Consider the following 16,859-nt stretch of genomic DNA (forward strand, 5'->3'; position numbering starts at 1 on the left):
TCAAATAGAGAAGGAGCGCATCTTCCACAGAGTGGGACCCAGAAGGTCAGTGTTAAGAATTTTAACAGTGTTAGAATGATGGTGAATACCGCAGAAACTCACCTGTGTGGGGAAGAACAGGTCAGAGCATAAGCTAACTTATCTGTCATAGGAGAAAATCAAGTCATACCTTTTAAAATTGATAAATCAAAAAGATGTAACTAATTTAGTTTGTTCTAAACAAAATTATTTGCTACAAAATGTTGAAATACAAAAGAGTACTTACCTATTTCATGGATATAGGAATTGGACGTATTTCAAAAGCAACACAAAAAAATCAAGTCAGGAAATATGTGTCTTTCCCATCAGATTCTCCATAGTTTTCTGTTACCATACCCCCATTAACTTCCTCAAGCTCACATTGGAAAAAGCATGGCAAAAGATCTCTGGATTTTTCATGTTATTACTTTAGTCTTCAGTCATGGTTCATTTACCTCCTTTTCAGCATGAGAATTCTGAGAGAAAAGCAGAGCACAGCGGTACATCCCAGTACTTGGGAGGCTGAGAGAGGAGGATCATAGGTTTATGGCCAGTCTCAGAAACTTAGACCCTATATCAAAAATAAAAAGGACTGGGCGTGTAACTGAGGAAGAAAGGAAAGAAGAAGGGAAGGAAGGAAGGAAGGATTAAAATTAAGATTCTGAGGGAAGTGTTCGGATTGACCCACTTAAGTCATGTGTCCAATTAACCAATCAATCATGAGAGAAAATAGAGATGAATGAAAAGACTTATTTCCCCAGCCAAAGTTACAGGGGCATCATTGAACCTCTCAGCGATGGCCTGGAAGCCAGGGCAGAGGTGAGGGTAGAAAGTTACCAGAGAAAGAGGTTTATTGAAAAAAACAATAAGAAGTTTAGGTTCTGTTTGTCTCAAATACAGAGGTGCCTCCTGTGACTTTCACCATGCGCTATAGTTAGTAATGTCATTCACAAGCCCTTTCTAGATTTTTTGTTCTCTGCTGGCTACTTGAGTATGTAGAATGCAAGACCTTCAGAAGGTGTTTGAGCCTCGGCATAGACGCCAGGCTGTTCCATCAGCTGGGGTGGCCAGGTGTTTACAAAGAGCAAAGCTATGACAGACATGTATCTGGAGAGATATACCTTTGAAGACACTGCAAGCTGATGGCATTTTGTTACTGGATCATCAATTAGCTTACTGCTATGATTTGAATAGTGTCTCCAAAGGCCCACATGTAAAGAATTGGTCCCCAGATCAGAGCTATTGGGAGATGGTGGACGCTTTATAAAGTGTGCACGTGACCTTGTGGAGTACAGTGTGGCCTGGTTTCCTTCGCATCCTCTCCTTTGCTCCTGGCTCGGGGTGTAAGTGATCTTACTCTGCCACATGTCCCCATCATGTTGCGCCTGCCTTGCCAGAGGTTCAAAGTTACAGAGCCACTCAATGTTGGATGGGACCTCCAGAACCATAAGCCAAAACAAATATTTTCTCTTTATAAGTTAATCTCTTCAAGTATTTCATTACAGTGACAGAAAGCTGACTAATACGCATATCCCGACGGGTATTGCCTTTGTTTACCAGTGTGATTCCGCAGGGCCTGATGACTATGTCGTGACAGATCAATTCTATTCCAATGCATTTTGCCACTTTTCTCTATCTTTCTTGTGAGGAAGGAAACACCCTCCACTTCTTTTGCCCATTTTTCAGAAGAGTCTTCTGCAGAACTATTGAGACCCTGATAAGATCATAGCTTCTTTATGTGCCAGGCACCTTCTCAAAGAATACAGATCTCAGACCCTGGGACACCAGATGCTAAAGACTAGATTTACAAGCACTCTTGCTGGCCACCACAACTCACTCTAAAATTTTAGCCCCAATAGTTAGTCACATGTTACCAGTCTTATTCCTCGCCTAAATTTTTTTAAAGCCCAAGAGGCCTCTTCCTCCTGACCCTGAGGTCTCTTCTTTCTGTGACCCAAGTCCCAAGCCTTTGGGACTCCTAGGGTTTACACTGACGTCCACAATGAGGCAATAAAGTTGAATACAAGCAATTTGACAGAGAAGACCCAACGGTCCAGGTTCTTCACTGAGGCAGATTTTGCCTCCCAGGTGGCATTTTGCAATGTCAGGAGACATTTGTGGTTGTCATCTCCACAGGCCATTTTACTCCTGAAATCTAGTGGGTAAATCCCCAAAATGCTGGTAAACATAGGCAGTGCATAGGGCTGCTGCCCAAGACAAAGACTTATCTGATCTGTAATGCCTGTGCTGCTGAGGCTAAATCTGGGCTAAAGTAAAGGTTTAATTGAGAATTTTTGTCTTTAATTATGAACTTGCTTTGCTAAATGCTGATATATCACTCCTCCTTGAACACATCATACTCCCTGTGTGAAGATAATTATTTTGGTGTTGCAACCAGAGAAGGAAATGACACAACAAGATGATAAGAAAAAGGAAATTTTGTCACACTGTTACAACAGTCATCAAAACTCCTGGGAATTTCTAACTTTCTGTCCCATGTTAATTGATTAAAACAAAATATTGAATCCTTTCTAAAAAAATTTATATTTTATTTATTTACTTACTTATTTATTTATTGTAATATGGGGATAGAACCCAGGGACATTTTATCTCTGAGCTACACCCCAGGTCCTATTTTCTAGTCTTTTTTATTTTTTGAAACAGGGTCTCACTGAGTTGCGAAGGGCCTCACTAAGTATCCGAGGCTGTCCGTGAACCAAAATCCTCTGGTCTCCACCTCCCGAATCCTGGGATTACAAACATCCCCCACCACATCTGGCTTATTCTCTTTAAAAGAACTTGAATCTTGCAAGCTTAAATATAATATGTTCTTACAAGTTTAGAAAGGATATCTGGATTGTAGTTTATTTATTTTAAAAAAGTACTTATGAGGTTAAAAAAGTGTTGACCTCAATTTTTAATACCCCTGGGCCCCTAAAATGAACATACAAGCACACAACCCCTTATTCCCTGAACAGAAGTTGAGCCAGAATCATAGGGTACTTTATAAACCAAGTAATGTCTGGTGTCCTGGAGCTAAGGAAACTGTTGGCACATCCTGCAAAACCACAGCTGTTTCCGTCTCATTTGGTGACTGGTCCTGGTCTCTGAAGCCCATTTTGCCCTGTGAAATATGGCACAGCTTCCTATTCTGCAGCATGTGATTAGAGTCACTGACAAGAGAGATTTTCTTTATTTTTTAGCTCTTTGTCACAAAAGCTTTAGAAAACCTTGCCAAGAACTGTTTAGAAATCCAGGACACTTTTTTTAAAAGAAGATGCATGGGAATTTCTTAATGCACACATAATTGGGCATATTTTTGTTGAAAATTAAATAATTTTAGAATCATGAGACTAAAAAGGTATCTTTCCACAAGGAAAAATGACAGTGAGCTAATTTAACCATATGCAAGAAACATATCCTGTTGTAAGAAAGGATTTCGATGACTTCATTCACTTGTCATGTGCATTTTTAGGTTCTAAAACGACTGCCAGCAACTCTGAGTCAGACCTTTCTTACAGCAAAGTCTGATCCCAGGGGGCTAAAGAGCTTAAAAAGTAGGGAAGATGCCATATTTTGACATAAGACAGCTGTGTGTGAATGGAAAGGGGGCAAGAGTGAATGAGCATAGACACTCAACTCCTCTAGGAGGCCAAAGTAAGGATTTCCGTTCTTTGCAGAAATGCCAAGGAAATTGTTCCATTGGCAAAACCTCATTTATTTAGAAAACTATTTGGAGGGGATTTAAAATAGATATTTTTTTTCTTAATACTATATAATAACTTGGCTTCTCTCATACTCAGAAACACTATTTTAAAAAAGTAACAATCTGAGGTCTGTTATAAATCAAAGCAAAGCAATCAGCTGACTTATCATTTTTTCATAAATTAAAGTATTATCAGAATGTAAAATCAGAAGATTTCCTTTTGTGTACTGAGTCAATGGTAGTGGGATTTGGGACTTATGGTCTGGTCTGAAAATGTTTTAGTCTTATCCCTTAACTTTCACTGGTGAAAAAGTATCTCATCAAATAACATCCTCTGGAACCTGTTTTCAGCTTTGTGTGAAAACAAAACTTAGAAACATTCAAGAAGATCCTTCTGAAGCACACAGTGCTATTTCCCATACTCTTCACTCGGCTGGAAAGCAAATGAGTTCCGCCTGCTGGCCACAGGCCCTGGAGCGGGAGCTCCGTGAGCAGGTGTCCACCCATTCGGGGGCATCTTGAAGTGATCTGGAGAATGATACAAACCGGCTGTACCATCAATCAACTGCTCAAATTGATCCAGAACCCATAAAAGTTTGTTGCTGCTAATACAACACAGAATTTAAGTAAATCTGTTTTTTCAATTTGTTAATCAAGGTTTTCGTTATGAGCATTTACTATTATATCTAGCATCTATCACATTGGAACAGAGATTCACAAGAAATGTATTGCAGTGATTAATCTATTTGTATAGCCACAGATGATTGAATTATCATTTTTAGCAGAAAACATCAACAGTAGAATACAGATGGAGTTAAGCTTTTACTATGAGTACCAGAAACCTTCTCTAGTCTAGAAGTATTTCTATTTCAGAACATTTCTAATAAGAATTTCTTTTCTAAACTTTTGCAGCCAGGCTTGGTGGTATATGCTTGCAATCCCAGTACTTGGGAGGGTGAGATAGGAGGATAGCAGGTTTGAGGCCAGCTTTAGCAACTTAGCAAGACCCTGTTTCAAAATTTAAAAAATAAAATAGCGCTGGGGTGTGGCTTAGAGGTAGAAGGTTCAGTTCCCAGAATAGTTCAAATATTGCTATAGCATCCATTCTCACTAACATGTCCTCGGGAAGCAGGGTGGGATGGGGAAGGAAAGACACCAAGTGCTATGTGCACGTATGTTTGTATCATTCTGAATCTTACTAGGAAGGATAATTACAATAAAGTTTTAAAATGGAGATATAACTTACAGCCTAAATTACAGTTCTTAACTAATGGTTAATATATTCAAATTTACTCAGTAATTTGTACATCTGCACTAAAACAGCGTAATGCATGGGAGTCATACTCAGTCAACTGGGCAATGTCATTATCAAAGCTTTTATATAATAAGCTTTCTTGTTTATTTCACTGTTGGCAGGTTCACGTACCAAAAATGTGACCTAAAATTATGCCACATATGGATATCTCTATGAGGATCGTTAGAGTTTGCAAAGCAGGGGTTTCTTGCTGTCCCTGGGTAGATAGTGCCCTCTCTGCGCAGGCTGTCTCTCTGACTTGCTGAAGGCTCTGGGTCATTGTCTGTAGGAATGGGCCAAGTCGCTTCGCCTGTGATGCCTGGGATTCTTCGTCCCGAGGGTGAGCCTGTTGGGCCTGATACTAACTCCATGTACAATTCAGCCATAAAATTAATAACTGTGTTTAAAGCTTGGTAAAGACTGCAAAAAGTTAAAACCAAGACCCTCAATCAAATAAAATTAAACGATTCTACAGTCAGAGGTTTTCTAAAGCAAATTTTTCAAAAGGTAAAACTGATCCCAAGGCAAATATGAACTGAAAATATGATAACAATTTATTCAAATGATTAATTAGTGAGAAAACTAGTAAGATGATAAAACCACTTAAAAGTATCTTAAAAGATAACTATTTACAGGTAATATTAAGGTCAGATATAAAATTAATTAATGTCCAACAGGGTAATAAATTGTAAATATTATGATTATATTTTCTGCTGGAAAAAAATTGATTTGTATCTCTATGAAATAAAAATCTACAAGTTAACCTCTGTCTTTCCTGAAGCACTGATAAGTAGTTCATTCAGTAGAAAGTCAAGCCCTTAAATTTATTAAAACAACCAAAAAAAAATGTTTTAGCTACTTCCAAGTTTGAGATAATTTTCCCGACAAGTTGAATTATCTTTCATAAATGAAAGTTTCTGATTATTTGTTATACTATTTAATTTTTAGGAAAAGATCCTTATCATTTTTATTTGATACATGCATAATTTTCGTATCTGTTTTAGATTAGCCCTCTAAATGTGCCTTACTTCTATGCCCATACAAACATTGGAATTTCAAAAGAAATGTAAATAAATCTACATCTAGATATTTTATTCACTAAATACAATGCAATGCATATTTAAAAGCATAATAAAATAAATAGGATACTAGACCCTGAGATTATAAATATTTAAAGTATAAATAAATCTAAGCCATCTCATATTTTGATAAACTTCCTAGGGTATCTAACAAACAATCAGTATGAATGCTATGAGTAAAACTCTAAACATAATTGTAAAACTCATATCAACCAAAGAAAGGGAACTAAAAATTAGATTGTCTCTTAATATTCATGATATATGTTAACTAATGAGTACTATCTTTACAGTATGATACTATATGTACACCAAGAGAAAGTATAATAATCATTAATGAGGATATTAAATATATGCATAAACAAACACAACCCAATAAAATTTCAACAATTCCATTTTTCTTTGCTCATAAATAAAGGTAACAAGCATTCTTCTATATTTAGCTTTTGAAAATTAACCCATCTACAAAAGAAACAAATGAACCCATCACCAAAAAGGTATTACTGTTTAACACTTTATTATAGATTTTGAAAATACATATTTGTTTTCATATCATCAGCTCGAAGAAAATAACTCACACAAGAATCAGTTTTTGCATGTCCGACAAGGTAAATTATTCTATTTTAAATTTGCTATGTTATAAATAAACCACAGAATGTGATTTTGTGAACTGAATCACAGTAATCTGAGAGCATTTGAAATATGCAAAAGATTCTCATTGTTTCAGTAAGAGTGTTACTTATTAGAATTAACAGCTTGGCCTTTAGCTATCCATTATTCAAAAATAATACCTTGTGAATTATTCACCCATTATAAAACAAAATACATTGTTAAAAAGTGAATGGAACTAAACAAACAGGTTTTCCTGGGCGTTTCATTTAGTACCAAGCATTCTGGAATAACTTGGAGGCAAATACCAGCAGACCTTATATATATGAGGGTCAAGCTGCACCAAGTCAGTGTAGCTTGAGACCACATTACGCTAGCTTCAAAGGAGCTTGGACTTCCTATAACTTATATCACAAGTCTAAGTTAAGATGGTAAATTCTGAAAAAGCATATTAAAATGTAAATATGTCACCTTAAGATAAGGCATGAGTTAACATGCAGAAAGAGTTATTTCAGGTCAGCTGGCTCAAAGTAGAGGCAAGGTTTCCAAACCTTTGTTAGCCTAATTTTTCATTACGAGGATGATTTATAAAAGTCAAGAGGCAACAGGGAAATGTGGGGACTCAGGAACCAGTGACTACTATGAACTTATAGGAACACGGAGAGGCCCTCAGGCCTATAGAGGAAAGAGCAAAGAAGAGTGGTGCAAAGCTCAACTTTCAGAGGGCGAAGGGTGCAAAGTTAGGATCCTTGAAGTTAGGATCCGATGACCAGATGATCCCTCATTCCTATTTTGGACTATTCGCTCTATCTGTTTTTATAAATTAGAATTGACATATTTTTTGTTTTTGTTTGGTTGGTTGATTTTTTTTTTTTTTTTTTTGTTTTGGTGCTGGGGATTGAACTCAGGGCTGTTCTACCTCTCAGCTACACCCCTAGGCCTGTCTTATTTGTTATTTAGAAACAAAATCTCACTAAGTTGCAGAGGGCCTTACTAAATTGGTGAGGCTGGCTGCAAACCTGCAATCCTCCTCTCTTGGCCTCCCAAGTGCTGGGATTACAATTGTGTGCCACCATGCCTGGCTATATGGTTTTCTTTTAAAATCTAGTGTCTGATTTTCTATATTCATTTTAATTCACAGTGATATTGAGTTACCTTGGATCAGAAATGTGGTACACTTCAGTAGTAACAGATAGACTGAGGAAGAAAAAAGATAATAGAATATATTATAAACATTAATAATTTGTAGTTTTAAGCTTTCAGTGAAGAAAATATCAATGAATCAACGTTAGTCTTAGTTTTGGAAATGTTTTATTTTAATTTGTTTTTGCTGTGCTGGAGACTGAACGCAGATCCACATGCACTGGTAAGCAAGCACTCTACCACTGAACTACATCCTAGCCAGTAAATTAGCTTTTGAATAAGAGGTAGGATGGGCGGGAGTGGGAAAGAAGTGATTATTTTTCCCTTATTTAAAAGCCCTTTGTGAGTATTTATGTTATAGGATGGTTCCAGGTATGTCCCAGGAACATGAAGACCCAACATGTGAACACTGTATGTACAAGTCCTTTCAACCTAATTAAATAGTTGGTAGAGGGAGTGAGGGAGGATTATTTGAGGCTTAATATTGTCCAGATTTACTGCTTTAGTTTTAGTCAGAGGCTCTCATTGGGGAGAATTGATTAGTCAAGTATTTATTTTATTTGTACTTCCCATATTGGAATAAGCTAGCCAATATATTTAAACACTCACTATCTGGATCTATTGTCAATATTTGACAACATCAATTAAATCAGATTAAATATAATTACATAGAACAAGCCCCCTATTAGTATAAAATATACAGAAATAGTATATCTTTATAAAATGACATTTTTAAAGAATCCATTAAAAAAATACTCTGTAAGTACATTTTCAATAGGTAAGTTCATGTGTTAGAATTGTTTAATTTCTAAACCACTAGACATAAATTGGATCAATACTGAAAGAGCAAAGCTTACTGGTATAAAAATTGTTAAAAGTATGTTTTCTATATTAACAACAAAATAAATTTCTAAAATGCAGTGGCATATGTCATTCTTACTGCTCAGCAATGGCTGATTGTATCTACACTATAGTAAATATGTTGGTGGTTTTGTAACTAATCCACCATTTCTATTTAGAAACTGTTCAGAGGCTTTGATGTACTCGCAGCCTGTGGGCCTCCATTTCCCTCTGTAGAGGTGTTCTGGGTGGTGTGGGCACTGCCCTTTCAACCACCAGCTGCAGAAGAAATTCAAGAGCCAGCGCCATCAGCACCTGGTCCCTCAGGCAAAATGGCCCCTGATAGAGTTTATTAAAGGAGCTAATAGCTCTGTTTATACTGGTCTATTTAGTGACCTCACAAGTGTTTTTAAAAGCTAGTTGGAACAATAATTGGAACTATGCTATAATGAGATGTTGAGAAACACATGCTAGAATGTTAGAAAAAAATAATTCATAGTTTTGAGCAGTGTGGTTTTTAAAATCCCTTTTGAATCTGTGTAGAGTGCTCAGGTACCTCAACTCTACTTGCTGAAGTTCACTTATTTTGTGTATCCATGTATACTGCCTTACTCCTAAGAGGAATTGAGGTTGGTGTACTTGTTTTAAAAACAAAAGCAAAAATGCATAAATACATGTAGCACCTTTTCTGGAAGGCTCTTTGTCATTCATTCATAGGTAACACTTTGGCCCCATGTGCATTGATGTAGGTGATAAGAATCTTGGCTCTCTGTTCTATTACGTCAATAAGCTTTTCGATTCCTTGCCTGCCTCCTTGACTTTCCCAGTACACCTTATCAAGAAACAGAGACTGGAGAAGTTTCTGCCTCAAGTGCTGGCTCTTCAAAACAGAAACTGCAGATTCAGGAAACCTGAAAAGACAACATATATGTCATTCTTAGTAATTCCTCAGAAATATTATTCCTTTCCCATTTGTTCCATCATTCATTAATATAACAGAAATCACATAATCTAATAGTTCCTTGAGAACCAAAATAATTTTGTCACTGCCATAATGTACTAGAAGCATGTGTTTAAAGCAACCTGAGTTTTCTAAATTCAGAATTTAACATACCAACATTTTACTTAAAGTCACTCTATGTAGGCAAAGAAAGGCAAAGAATTAGGCTTCTATTAATAGGTCAAGCAAAATTGTGTTCCTCAATCTTGAGCCCCATTTCATCCATAGAATCTTCTCAAATCTGTCCCATAAGAGCAGTGTCCTCATGTGTGATAAGGTGTGGTTTTATAGAAAATCAGAAAAGCAAAATGCCAAGAGTTCCAGGAATGTATTCTCTGAGTGGAAGTTAACAACTGAATTTAAAGTGAATTTTCCCAAAAGTATATAGGAAAATGAGAAAGGAAGCACTCAGAAAAGCCCAGTTGGAGAAAGAATTGATCCTAATGTAGATTGTACTTCTGGAATGCTGATGATATGAAGCGTTTTATTCAAATGACATGTTAAAGTGTGCTAAGGTTGGGTCTGGCGTGTCTCCCACAGAGCCGTGTGTTAAAGGCTCGGTCCTGAGTCCCTGAGTTTCTCACAGTTCTTACACTGATGAAAAGTCAAAGGCCACAGAGCTGGACATGCTGCATGAGTCTGAGAAGCGTAGAGTGGACTAACTGATGCTTCTGTGGTGCTCTGAGGCCCCTGAAGATGGGTACTATATAATCTAATGTGCAATAGTATCAATTAAGCAGTGATCTTGCTCCATAAAGTATTAATAATTCACAATGTGTAAATTCTAAAGCCCTTCAACTAATTCAATTGTGGCAGAATGCAGGAGATGAAATTGTTAAGACCATTTGTCTCTCCACTGACTAATTCTTTTCACAAGGGAAAACAAAAATATTATAGTTCTTGGCATTATGCTGATTAATAGGAATTTTCAAAAGATAAATCTGAGATTAGTGAAGTCTTCATTTTTGTTTTTCAATATGAGAATTATATAGTCAAAGAAGATTTAACTTAAGCTCCTTATAATACATTTGAAGTTAAATGTTCTTTGAAAGAACAAATAATAGTATTCACACTGATATGGATGTATTAAATGGACAGACGATATTCTTCAGGCACTCTTACTTCTAATAGAAAATTTAAGGCGCCATAATATCAGTTCAGTAGGGAATATCGTAGGAATGTAAATCGTCCTATACATAAAATTTCCTTAGCTTAGGCACTCAAAAGAGAGAATCTGTCTTCGGTATTCAAAAAGAAAGGAGGAACATTGTACCAAGAGGCTGTGTGGTAGCACAGAAAAAACTCATGAAACTCACAAGAGTCAATATTGAAAGAACAATGCAAAATCAGAATTTAGGAAGAACAACTGAAATATACTTAAGAGAATAAGTAATGAGAGTTTTTTTTCTTGTATCTGGTTTGGTTTGGTTTTATACAATGTTGAGGATTGAACTCAGGGTCTGGTGCATGTGCATGCTAGGCAATCTCTACCACCAAGTTTCACCACAGCCCTATTAAGAAGAGTGATAGTAACTGAGCATGAGCACCATAAGGAATTACAAGAAAGGCTGGGGGACTTGGATTGAAAAAACTGAGTCCTAACCTTACTGTCGTTTCTCTTCCTTCCTTTTTTGCTTTTTTTTTTTCTTCTTCCTGGTATTTGGGATGAACCCAGGGGCATTCTAACTCTGAACTACACCCTAGCCCTTTTTATTTTTTATTTTTGGAAACAGTGCCTCACTAAGTAGCTGAAGGTCTCCTTAAATTGCCGAGACTTGCCTCTAACCTGCAATCCTCCTGTTTTAGCTTCCCAAGCACTGAGATTACAGGCATATACCAGAATATCCTGTGTCATTTAATTTTTTTTTTTTGGCAGTGGTGTCCATTACATTGTCCAAGCTGGCCTCAAATTTGCAATTCTTTTGCCTCACGCTCCAGAGTAGCTGGGATCACAGGTGTGCACTCTGGGCTGGGCTTAACCTCCATTTTTAGACTGGCTGGTATGCTTGCCAACAGTCACTTAGCTACAGAACTGGTTTGCTATTTTACTAATGCACCATTATATCTTCAAGTCTCCAATCTATCCCAATATCTTAGTCAATCTGATTTCTGACAAAGGTAGGAAATACATGAAAAGTAGCTCCAACCACTCTCAGAAGGAGCTTGAAACCTAGCCATGAATCCACAGCTGGGGTTTGAATAGCTCAGACTTTTAAGCTGGTTCCTGATATTATTAAATGTGTGAATGACCCTTGCTTTCACACAGATGTATATCAAGTAGGCAGTGAGCGACCACTATGGTTTTTAAGATTACAACTATTAGTGCATACTAACTATAAAACTATAATGGGCTTCACTGTGATATTTTCATATATACATGTTGCATTTTAACTTCTGTGATGCAAAACTCCTTGTCTAGTTCCACGTCTGTATTCTCTCCACCCTGCATTCTTTCTAGGTCCTCCCAGATGTCCTCAGATTCTTGAGGTCTCTGAATTCCTGGTCAATCCTGAGTACACTGATACTTCTTCCTTAACCAGCCCTCATCAGCCTTCCCTCTGAGGTGTGAGACACTGTCCCTCATAATCTATGTCTACCTGAAGCATTTTCAAGTGTTCCTAAAGCCAGCTGTCCATTCACACTGTGCCCGACTCACCAGACTGGCTTTCATTTTCTGCTGCATTCATAAAAGTCACTCAAGTTTATTATGAGTTTGGGCATCTTATGTCCCCACCATGATAACAGAGCCTCTGCCACCTGCCCACCCCTGCTCTGCCAGTTTCTATTCCAGAGATCCTCGCATGCTTCCAGCCTAACCCGTGTGGATTTTTCACAATAAGGGCAAGCAACACAGCAGATGTGAAGCATGGTGAGCTCTGTGGTGCTGTGGGTGACTGGCAGACAGCCTGGCCACACTCTGGCTGACCCCCTCTCTGGGTCTCTACTCCCAGATTTACATTCAGAACTCCTTTCAAGAGTTAACACCATCACACAGAAGGCATGAGTTTTTCTGGAACCTTAGGACTTATTTAATATAGAGAATGATTTCCTAAAGATGTCACTTCACCACCAAACTTACTCTTTGATGCCTTCTAACAACTTAAAATTCAAGTTGTCTTCACTTCTGTCAAAGAAACCCTTATTGTCGATAAAGACCAAGTGCCTCGGGTCCTGTTTCCGCTGGACAATGTGTGCTAGGGTAGCAGAACCTTGGTCATCACAGTCTGGCCTCGGCCCATTCCGTACACAGGCATCTTCCTTGCGAGGTCTGAATCCACAGCAATGTGTATCTAAGCGATTATAAATCTGAAAATAGAAAACAAGCACAAGATCCAAGAGGCTGAGTGAAAAGAATACTTGGGAAAGTCAGATTGCCAAAGAGCCAGTGCTTTCTGAATAGCTGATTTGCCAGAATCGTTTAATTAAGGGCAACTGTCAGAATAAGTCCAAGGCTCACAGCCTTCTGACTCAGCCTTGGCTCTAAGCATTTCCAGCTTCTGCGAACTGCACCAACGTCGGATCATCCAAGTTAGACATCTCCACCCTTAATAGTCAGAGTTCCCACTGACATCACAGGCAGACGTGTGGCCAGAAGAATCTCTGACTCCATTCAGGAAACAAAAGACTTGTGCTTACACATATTCAAGAGCCTGTATCTGGCTTTCTCCCTTGGGTTGGCTTATTTAGAATCTCATTGGCCTAAGAGCTTATTGCACTGGGCTTCAATATTACAGTACCTAATCTGAAATAATACAGAAGAAATCTATTAGAAAGAGGTTAGATCCAAAAATAAAAAACATTACCTACATGGAGGCCTCACATAGATTCTGAATAAGTGAGCAATAAAAAAAGTGAGACTCTTAGAGTTTATTTTGATGAGCAGAAATAACAAACCATAATGAGGATAAACAGATTAATTAGGAAATTGTGTAATTCCATTTCTTTGAGGCAAGGAAAAATATTTATTGATCAGAGTAAAATAAAACCTGGGCTCAGGAATGAGATAAAGTTGAAGTGGACTCTCTGGTCTCACATTTAGCTCCATGTCTTTGTACAGACTCCTTCATAACCCTCTGGAGTAATTGCCTGTGTAATGGGAATGATCCTGTTCACATTACAGAGCTGGCCAGAAAATCAATGAAGATGTTTGTGTGCCTTCCAGCCAGCCCTGACCCAAGCATCTAGAAGATACTTTCTTGGATTAATTGTGCACCAAAGGTCCATGTGCCAAAGGCTTAGTCCCCAGCACGCAAATGTGGGTAAATGGTGGAACCTTTATGAGGGGAAGATTTTACATCATCAAGGCTATGCCCCTAAAGGGAAGACTGGGGCCCCAGCCCCTTCTCTGCCTCTCTCTTTTCTTCCCCTCCCCCATGAGGTAAAAAGCTTCCTCTTCTAAGTAATGCACCTCTTCCCATGATGCACCACTTTGCCACAGGCCCCAAAGCAAAACTAGCCAACTGACTATGGATTAAAACTTACAAAACTGATCCGAAATAAACTCTTTCTGTACTGGGGATTGAACTCAGGGGCATTCTACCTTTCAGCTATAGCCCCCAGACCTTTTTAATCTTTTATTTTCAAACAGGGCCTTGCTAAGTTGCTCAAGCTGTGATCATGAGGTCTTGAACCTGAGATCCTCCTGTCTCTGCCTCCACAGTACTGGGATTATAGGTGTGCAGTCACACCTGGCTTAAAATAAACCTTCTCTGTATAAACTGCTTATCTCAGGTATTACAATAACAAAAGCTAACTAACACAGTATCCAAAAATTAGGACTGCTACTATTGTTGAGACACCTATCAATACTACATAAAGGTAAAAAAGCTTCAAAGATTAAGGGTAATATATCTATTCTAAAAGAAGAAACACTGAGAAGTTAAGTAACTTGACCCAGGTAGAATATTAGTAAGTAGCAAAGTCAGGCTATTTGTTTCCAAATTTCCACAATTTTCCACCAGTATATTATATTGAATGTTTGAGGCCAAAGATTGCACATATGCTCATAATTCAAAATATGAGTAGATAAACACTGCCACTTTTGTTCTTTTGACATTTAATTCCCAAGTTTCTCCTTCTCCTGTGTTTTTGCAGTATTCTTGGGGCTGGTTAGGAAGGGAGTTTCTCAGAAAGAGACGTAAAAACACAGTGCCAAAACTTAGCCCACTTTGAGATGATTATCCAGTAAACATGAACACTGACTGAACATCGTCCCCATCCCATTAGTGGGCTGGGCACCAAGGCGATGCCCCCACAGCCAGCACCTTCTCACCACCACTACTGCAAAGGAAAATGAAGGGTCATTTAATTTTGCCTTGTTCCCACAGCACACTCAGGAACTGGGAACATGATCCTCCTGTTTGCTTTTTGGGCGCATATGGATTTTGTACCAACTGCATACTTTAAGGAGCAGGGACTGTAAGAGAAGTTAGAAGAGGGTGATTTGTGACATTTATGCAAAGCTGGGCACGTATGACATGGCTGGTCGGTGAGCAAGTGGACATTACTATAGCTCAGAGGTACACTACTAGTCTAGAAACAAGGAAAGACTCTCATTGGATGGGTTCCAAGCAGCTAATTAACAGACCCTAAGTCTAAACAATGGCTTTTACAAAAGTTTACTTGGATATTTTCCTAACAAACAATTTCCTTCATTTTAAATAGTACTTTCTTAGACTTTGAATATAAGAAAAACCTAATTATAGAAAAGATTGCATCTAACTGCCAACTATTGAAAAGCAGAGAGAACATCAAAATAACCTTTCAAGAACTTCCTCTTCAATTGCCACTCTTTTATATACATTAGTTAATAATTCTTAATGAATCTTTAATTTCTCAATGATCATCATATATATTTGTTCAACTCTGTTAATATCTCTATATAACAAAAAAGTGAAATCCTTTTAAATTTTAATTATAATATCAAGGTATACTATGTATTTTTTCTGCAACAAAGCTGTGTTGGTCAGTTTGGGTTTTTTTTTTTTTTGGGGGGGGGGCTTTCGGTACTGGAGATGGAACCCAGGGGCACTATACCTTCAAGCTACACCCCCAGCCCTATTTTTTAGTCTTTATTTTGAAACAGGGTCTCACTGAGTTTCAAAGAGCCTCACTAAGTAGCTGAGGCTAAACCGCAATCCTCCTGTCTTAGCCTCCCAAATGCTGGAATTACAAGCGTGCACCACCATGCCCGGATGTTGGTCAGTTTTTCATTACTATAACAAATACTTAAGATGACTTATGACAAGAAAAGGTTTATTTTTGGCTCAGTTTCAGAGATTGCAACCTATGCTCAGCAGGCCTGTTTCTTTGGGCCTGTGGTATGATATCATATTAAGAATATGTGGCAGAGCAAACATACTCCCCTCACAACCAAGAAGTGAAAGAGGAAGAGCCTGGGATACCAACATCCCCTTCAAGGGCACACCCGTGACCTAACATCCTCCCATTAGGACTCGTCTCCTAAGGGTTCACCACCTCCCAGCAGTGCCAAGCTGGGGACCAAGCCTCTAACACATGAACTTTTGAGGGGTATTCCAGATTCAAATTCCCGGGGAGTGCTGAGTCGGCCTGGGCCACCACCCCCCCCCCCCGCCCCGTGCCATTTTGGCATGGGGCTGTAACTATTTTCTGTATTTCTATTTTCTGTATTTCTATGTTTTAATAAACTTCTTTAAATCTTCATATTCCCAAAAGCCACGCATAATTATATATAGTAATGTTGAATAATAAGCTCTTTAGCTTTCAGGTCATAACATTCAAAACTTCTATAAATACCCATTAGATTGTTTCTTATAGCATATTTCAAAGTGCTTTGTCTGGTCTGATTCTGAATCACTCAACGAAGTGATGATTTCACTGTCTGCTTGGCCAACCATTGTGCTCTTAAGTCTAACAGACATCATTATTGAAAAATGAGTGTATGTGTGCTCAGCTCAACTTCTCTTCTATAAAATGTTGCCACTCGTCTTACTAGGATCTTCACGTGTAATGGTGTGTACTGGTGTATATTATATCACATACGGATTGTGTGTTCGTATGTGTGGCATGTATACCTAGAGATGTATAATCAGACCATATGTATAATGTATAATCAGACTCAAATAATGTTATTTTGTTTTCCTTATCCCCAACTATAATAAATTATGTCTTTGTACTATTCTCCCTGTCTAA

The 16,859-nt window shown here is 38.0% G+C and overlaps 1 protein-coding gene across 1 annotated transcript in view; it reads right to left on the minus strand.

The window, feature by feature from the left end:
• Positions 1-9,389: 9,389 nt before the first annotated feature.
• The window catches only part of GASK1B (golgi associated kinase 1B), a gene marked incomplete at both ends in the record, with an annotated part of 48,252 nt that continues 40,782 nt past the window's right edge, over positions 9,390-16,859 (minus strand). Inside the window, 2 exon segments of the mRNA XM_080696988.1 lie at positions 9,390-9,597; positions 12,766-12,992. Of these exon segments, the coding sequence (XP_080553114.1) occupies positions 9,390-9,597; positions 12,766-12,992 (435 nt within the window).

Source organism: Muscardinus avellanarius (genome assembly GCF_963383645.1).
Source record: "Muscardinus avellanarius genome assembly, chromosome: 6".
In the NCBI taxonomy this organism is placed as follows: domain Eukaryota; kingdom Metazoa; phylum Chordata; class Mammalia; order Rodentia; family Gliridae; genus Muscardinus; species Muscardinus avellanarius.